The sequence below is a fragment of the Myotis brandtii genome, unplaced genomic scaffold (assembly GCF_000412655.1).
Source record: "Myotis brandtii unplaced genomic scaffold, ASM41265v1 scaffold157, whole genome shotgun sequence".
Classification (NCBI taxonomy): domain Eukaryota; kingdom Metazoa; phylum Chordata; class Mammalia; order Chiroptera; family Vespertilionidae; genus Myotis; species Myotis brandtii.
The window spans coordinates 4,696,556-4,703,907 of NW_005355708.1; the positions used below are offsets into that span (position 1 = coordinate 4,696,556).

General features: G+C 55.7%; 1 protein-coding gene across 5 annotated transcripts in view; it reads right to left on the bottom strand.

The window, feature by feature from the left end:
• The window catches only part of THRA (thyroid hormone receptor, alpha), a 14,567-nt gene extending 8,603 nt beyond the window's left edge, over positions 1–5,964 (bottom strand). For 2 of the 5 annotated variants that reach the window (XM_014536134.1, XM_005861866.2), the window contains exons 1-3: positions 5,592–5,964; positions 2,543–2,610; positions 1,855–1,955 (exon numbers count right to left, since the gene is read on the bottom strand). In XM_014536134.1, the coding sequence (XP_014391620.1) occupies positions 1,855–1,955; positions 2,543–2,610; positions 5,592–5,644 (222 nt within the window). In that variant the 5' untranslated portion in view covers positions 5,645–5,964. Of the gene's footprint in view, positions 1–1,854; positions 1,956–2,542; positions 2,611–5,139; positions 5,551–5,591 lie in introns of those variants that run through there. The other 3 variants (XM_014536132.1, XM_014536133.1, XM_014536135.1) reach the window with 3 other exon arrangements.
• Positions 5,965–7,352: the final 1,388 nt, after the last annotated feature.

Genomic DNA, 7,352 nt, shown 5'->3' on the forward strand with positions numbered 1-7,352 from the left:
GTGGGGATGATGACTGAAAGTATGGAGATCTGGGCCTGGGAGGGTGTGAGGTCCTGCGAAGTCTGAGTGATAGCAGCATTGGCAGTCCAGGAAATACCCGATTTCCATCTTTCGGCTAAATGACCCTGACCCCAAACCACTCTCATACATGCTGCCTGTTGCCCATGCAGGTGGAGTTCATGAAAAAAGGGGGGGTGGGGGGTGTCAAAATGTCAAAAGAAGGCGGCATTGTGTACGAATTCTAGCAGCTTTAACACAACGTTTTCCGTTCTACATATCACGATGAACGCTCACTGTGTGCCAGGCACTTCCAAGCCTTTTCTTTGGGGGCATCGTCACCTTTGACACTGGTGTCAGTCCCATAGGGTAGGAGCTGTCCCTGTCTCCATTTTGCGGACCAGAAAACGGAATTTAGCAATTTGTCCAAAGTCCCTTCATTTGCTTAAATTGCCCACATGGCTAAAGGGGTGTCAGAGCCAGGACTGGCCCTGAGGCATGGGGTACCGAGGTCTGAGCGCTCAGATTCCAGGGTGCCTTAAAATCACCTAGGGTGCTCCGGATCCCTGGGCCTCGCTCTGACCTACGTGAGACCCGCTAGGGGCGGGGCGGGCATCCCTGTCCTTTGAGATGCTCTTCTGGAACTCGGGTCTGGGTGCCTGGTCTAGGTCACACTGCTGGTGTCGCTTCCAGGGACACTGCACTGGGACTCTGCATCCCTGCTGGTCCTGGTTTGGTCTACACCAAGAAAGAAAGGAACTGGGAGCTTTAACGTATTTTAAAATATTTCTGTTTCTTGGAAGGTTGACATTTTCAGGGGGTGAGGAGCCCAGAGAAACCATGCAGGTTGAAATGTCCAAAGTGAGCCCTAACTGGTTTGGCTCAGTGGATAGAGCGTCAGCCTGCGGACTCAAGGGTCCCAGGTTCGATTCCAGTCAAGGGCATGTACCTTAGTTGTGGGCACATCCCCAGTAGGGAGTGTGCAGGAGGCAGCTGATCAATGTTTCTCTCTCATCAATGTTTCTAACTCTCTATTCCTCTCCCTTCCTCTCTGTAAAAAAAATCAATAAAATATATTTAAAAAAAAAAAAGAAATGTCCAAAGTGAAATCTAATGAAGCTCTCCGCCCCCCACCCCAAGTCTATGAACTTGTTCCCTCTGCCCAGGGAGACCCTGCCACCCTCTTCTCTCCTGGGCGCCCCCCACCCCACCCTTTCCCAGCCCAGCTCTGGTTCACACCCTTTCAAGTGCAGTAGAAGCAACTGGGGGGCTTGTTCCATGGCAGATTCTGGGCTCCCCCATGAAAGGCTCTGCTTGGGTAAGGTTGGCACGAGGCCTGGGGATCTGAGGGTAACTAGGACTGCAGGTGGTCCTTGAACCACATTTTGAAAAGCACTGATGTTGCTTTCAACTGAGGTCTGTTTCTCTCTGGTAGGCGGTGAGCAGCTTGAGGACAGGGCAGAGACTATACCCCTCACGCCCGATACGCTGGATGGGTGACGGGTGGCTGACATGTACTGAGTGCTTCTTTTGCGTCTGTTACTGTTTTAAATACTCTCTGTGGATGATCTCATTTAATTCTCCCAATAACTCTATGAGGTAGGTCGCAATGATTATCCCCACTTTATAGATGAAGAAACCGAGGCTCAGAGAGATTAGGTATCTTACCGATGAGGGGCAGAGCAGGGATCATGAATGGACAAATGGATGAATGAATAAGAGAAATGATGATGTAATAGGTGAGTTTTAGGTTGCACGTTTATAGAGCCATCTGTTGTGCTGGGTGCTGAGAGCCTTAAAAAGCGTGAGGTGGGGGCTCAGGCAGTGGGGGAGGGGCAGGAGCTGGCTGGTCCATACCTTGCAGCCCTCACAAGTGATGCAGCGGTAGTGATAACCGGTTGCCTTGTCCCCACACACGACACACTGCTCGTCTTTGTCCAGGTAACTAGGGATATACCCTGGGAGGGAGGAAGGGAGGCAGGCAGGCAGGCATGGCTTGGGCCCCTAGCAGGGAGGCTCTTACACTTTCCGCATTCCCCAACTTTTCTTTCCTGGCCCATCCCCTAGCCCAGCCCCCCTGAAGGGTAGAATCCTAGGCACATCAGAGGTGATCTTGTCCATCCCCTTTTCTAAGAACATGGAGACTCCCAGAGTTCTGTTTGCTCATTCAGGGCCTTTCTCTCGCTGCCCCCCCCCACCCCAGGGGCAAGGGGGTGCAGGAGAAGCAGCAGCAAATGTCAGCAGCTCATCTCAGGGGGAAGACAGCCCCTCAGCTCTTTAGCCCAGGCCCTGATTTGGGGGTGGGGGAGGGGTCTCAGGCAAGAGGGTTATGGGAGAAGGGAAGAGGTCCTTTCTGACCTAATCCATCTTCAAGGCTGGGGCCCACATCACCCCTCTCACCTTCAGACAAGTCCATCCCACGCCCTCTAGGAGGCGCTCCCCATGGGACACAGGAGCTGCTGGTACACGCCAGGCTCCAGAAGAGCCCTGGTCTGGCGTGGTGGCGTTCAGGGCAGGGAGGAAGGGCACACACAGCCGGGCTCACCTGACATGCTGGTTTTCAGGGAACATTGGCCGTTCTTTCTTTTTCGCTTTCCATCTGGTGACCTGGCACTGGATGGGGGCAAAGTGGGCAGAATCACAGAGCAGTCTTTGGGCAGCCCCCTTCTCATCCAACAGGCTTAGATAACCCCCCAGGCCCGACCCCCTGCCCTTCATGTCCTCATTCTACCTCCCACCCCTAGGTCAGCTGACAAAACTGAGAAGGGTCCAGCTATCTAGACGCTTCAGAGAAAGAGATAAGGGGCTTGGCTGGGGCACAAGCATGTTCTAGGGCACACACACACACACACACACACACACACACACACACACAGCAATATAGAACCTTCAACACCCATAATCTACAATATCCACATATTTAAGCCTTCAGTGCATGAGACATGCAGAAAGAATCCTCAGGACATGCTCAGAGTTATATAACCTTTAGAACACACACACACACACACACACATACATGCAACACAAGCCCACTAGATATGAATCACGATGCAGCCTTCAGTATGAACCCTAGCATGGTCAATAAGCACCAGGATCTACATAACTACACAATTCTTAGGGCGTTCTCCAATGTGTTATATGACCTCTAGGGTATGCCCCTGTGTTACACAACCCTCTGGACAGACACCTAATAATACTCCTCCCTGCCCTCGGTAAACATGTTGTTTGATTTCCAGGTCGTACACACGTGCTACATAACCACAGTGCGGGCAAACACAGAGTGCCCAGCAACTGGAACCCAGAACCAAGAACACGAGCATACGAAAGGGCTTCCAGAGTCACCCTGTCCACGGCATCCATCTCACAGAGCAGCAGACAGAGGCCCCCACCTGTGCTTGGTGACGCCGAGCACTGAAATCAGTCGGGACAAGGACCCTGAGTCCCTCCGTGCAAGGTAGTAGCAACCCACAGCCACTGCACCCATGTCGCCAGCCTCTCCACATACATGTTACATAACCTCGGCACACACGGGTTACATAAGCCTTCCACATGCATGCACGGATTGTATAACCTGCCACACCCACTCTCCGTGTGGCATGTTGCAGGGCCCCTCCCCTGACGCAGCTCCCAACATACTGACACAGTGACCTTGGTCAGGGTCATAGTCAAAGACAGCTCTGTGCGCCACCCTCCCTGGAGACTACCCCTGTCGGATTACTACAGTGTCTGGAAGGTCAGATCTCCCTTCCCGCTCCAGCGGGGGAGGGTGTGGGGGAACTCTGAGCCACCTAGGGCCCCCAGTTGAGCAGCCCGGTTTTCAGCAATTATTAGATTTACAGCCTCTGGGTGCAGTTCCAGGGACAGCCACAAGGTGGCGCACGGACATGGGGGAGGGGAGAATAACGGGTAGGGGTGCAGCTCTGGGGGACTGGGAACCCGGATTCCAGCCTTTCCCTGCTTAGGAGCAGACTCTTCCAGATTCACGAGGTCTGGGCAGGGAAGTACAGAGGTTGCCAGTGAGAACTACGCAGTGACACACCCGATCTTTTTCAGAGCCCCCCAGCCTCTCCACATACATGTTACATAACCTCGGCACACACGGGTTACATAAGCCTTCCACATGCATGCACGGATTGTATAACCTGCCACACCCACTCTCCGTGTGGCATGTTGCAGGGCCCCTCCCCTGACGCAGCTCCCAACATACTGACACAGTGACCTTGGTCAGGGTCATAGTCAAAGACAGCTCTGTGCGCCACCCTCCCTGGAGACTACCCCTGTCGGATTACTACAGTGTCTGGAAGGTCAGATCTCCCTTCCCGCTCCAGCGGGGGAGGGTGTGGGGGAACTCTGAGCCACCTAGGGCCCCAGTTGAGCAGCCCGGTTTTCAGCAATTATTAGATTTACAGCCTCTGGGTGCAGTTCCAGGGACAGCCACAAGGTGGCGCACGGACATGGGGGAGGGGAGAATAACGGGTAGGGGTGCAGCTCTGGGGGACTGGGAACCCGGATTCCAGCCTTTCCCTGCTTAGGAGCAGACTCTTCCAGATTCACGAGGTCTGGGCAGGGAAGTACAGAGGTTGCCAGTGAGAGCTACGCAGTGACACACCCGATCTTTTTCAGAGCCCCCCCGCCCTGGGGTGAGTCTTTGGGGAGGGGAAACTCTAGGTGCCCTACCCAACTGACAGCCCCATCCATTTCCCCCACCCCTCCAGAGACCCAGTCTTGGGCCCCAGGGCTTTGCCTGGCCAGGCTTCTGGCCTCCTGGCTCAGAATCTGGTCTCCTAGGCAACGGCCACTCTGCTCCCCAGAACAACCCATCCCCCACCCTCTCCCTGGCCATAGACACAGGCTGTACCCAGCTCCAGGGGCACCACGCCAACTGGCACAAAGTTCTGTGCCACTCGGAGTTAACGGGAGAGGTAGAGACCCTCTGGGCTCCTCAAGGGTAATGCAGATCACAGGTAGCCATGCCCAGCAATGTGTGTGGGGCTCATGCCTCCTCCACCGGTAAGCAAAACCTTCACAGTTGGCATTCACTCCACTTCCTGGGAGGAGCCCCATGGCAGCGCTCGCCCTTGCCCATGAACAAGGAAGAGCTTGTGGGGCTCCCAAAAGGTTCCAAATATAAGCATGGGCTACCGAGAGTTACTGGTGCATGTGCCCCGAACTGTCACGTCACGTGCACCATGGCTCGTGGGCTGCACACTGGTGGCGATGTGAGCAGGCTGGCAGGGAGAGGAGGCAAATGGCGAGACTGTTTGCATTCCACATGCTCAGGTGAGGGCGGCCGTGGGGACATGGGGGGCGGGGGGAAGCATGTGAGCCTGCCCAGGACTGTCCAGGGAGGGGCCGTGTGCCTGCCTCGTGTAATTTCTCCTTGTCACTTCCCCACTCCAAAATGGGCATCTCTCCTCCAGGTGCCTAATTCCCGTCACATGAACATGACCTCATCTCCTGGGCAAAGGTAAGCAGCAGGTTTGCCGGCCTCGCGTCCATTCCCCTAAAGGCCCAAGCTCGGCTCGCTTTTGCCCAACCAGGTGACCATGCCTGCCGGCTAAGAGTTGGCAAGACCTAGTTGCCGGACCCATTACCTGTTCTCCTCTGGGTCTGACCCACACTCCACCTTGCTTGGCTTCTGTTCCATTCACTTTAATTCCATCCAGGATGCCCTCCAGCACGCCAAGAGACTGGGTGGGCACAGTGGCCCCCCCTGGCACGCCCACAGATTGCCCACCCCCTGCCACCCAGGCTAGGGCACAGCACCCATGGTGCCCGCCTCAGCACTTGGCCTTTCACACCATGCCCTGAGCCCCGAGGGGGGTGGGCGGTGAGATAGGCCAGGGAGTGGCAGGTGGTAGTGTTGGGGGGAAAGCTGGGTCCGTGGGGGAGTCCTGGGCTGGGGGAGTAGCTTCGGAGTCTTGTCCTGTCGAGGTCCCTGCAGAGAGAGGAGAGAAGCAGGGATAAGGTGGCACCATGGTGGAAAGCGGTCCTTTGGTGGCAACATTTTGGGCTCTTTGCGCTCCCAACAAGATGGCGGTGAGCACGGAGGGCAGGCACAGGGAGGGAAGCAGGAGAACCCCTCCGACGGACAGGTTTTAGCAGGCAGAACGGGAGAGTCGTGTCCTAAGCCCCAGACACGGAAAGGGGTGGAGGGAAAGAATGAGATCATCATGTACCATGTCCCAGTCCTCACATTCAATCAAGTATCTGGCCCCTAACAATGTCTAATAAATGCTCTTGTTACCACTCATCTAGCCAAGTTTTTATAAAACGCACCATACTCTAGGGCAAGAGGGGACCAGAGATGAGCAATTTTCAACCCAGCATGGGGGATGGGGGTACTTGTGAAGGAAGGATGGGGTGTGGGAATGGGGGCACCTGAGGGCCGTAATGGAGAGAGATACTGAAGACGGTGGGGAGCGGACCTCCCCTGCTGCTGGCCGACTTGTGACTCCAACCCGGCCTCCCAAGGACTCCAGAGCTGTCCAGGAAGGTCCCAAGTCACACTTCCCAGTCTGAGGACCAGACAGCCCAGTTGGTTTAGCTGAGCTGCCACCCACCAGGATGGCAAGGGGTAAAGAAAGGAAACTAACGCGTGTTAACTTCACAGATGAGGAAACTGAGGCTCATAAAGCTGGGCATTCACTCGAAGTCACCAAGCTAGTGAGCAGGTGGCTCAGGGCTTGAAACCCCGAAGCCTGGCTTGAATGCTTGTCTTGTTCCAATACCTGGGGGCCAGGGCCCTGCCAAGCTGGGCCCACCATTTCCTCCACATGCACCTCTGACCACAGGCTCCCGACCTGAGGTTTACTGTCTGTGCACACAGGCAGGTGTGGGCATGTTTAAGGGGGACAAAGGGTGCAGTTCCCAACACACAAGCTTCATCCAGTAGCTGCTGCCCCAGAGACCTCGCCCCTGGGCCCTCCGCCCCACCCCCAGGAGCTGATAAGGAGCCAGAGTAGGAGGGGAATGTGAGATAAGTCAGGCCATTGGGCAGTGGGGCAGGGCCTCTGCACTCAGGTGAGCCCTCAGTGTAGGGAGTGTGGCAGGAGGACAGAAGGGTGGCCCACTCTGCCTCGGATACCCCCACAGACCAGAACAGGGCACTGGGGGCTGGACAGGAGACTGGGGGGGTTGTGAGCAGGGAGCCTTAGCCCGGAGAGCCGTCAAGAAAGTAGGTCAAGTTTTTCTTGGCTTGTGGAGAAATTCCTGTTATAAATTTATAATGGCGTAGCCAGCCCTGAGGGGTGGAGGTGGGGGGAGAAGTAGGAGTGGGTGGGGATGCCCAGGGACTGGGCACTGGGGCCTGCTGCTCTCAGCCAGAGCAGTGAGGGGTAAGGGGCCAGGGCAGT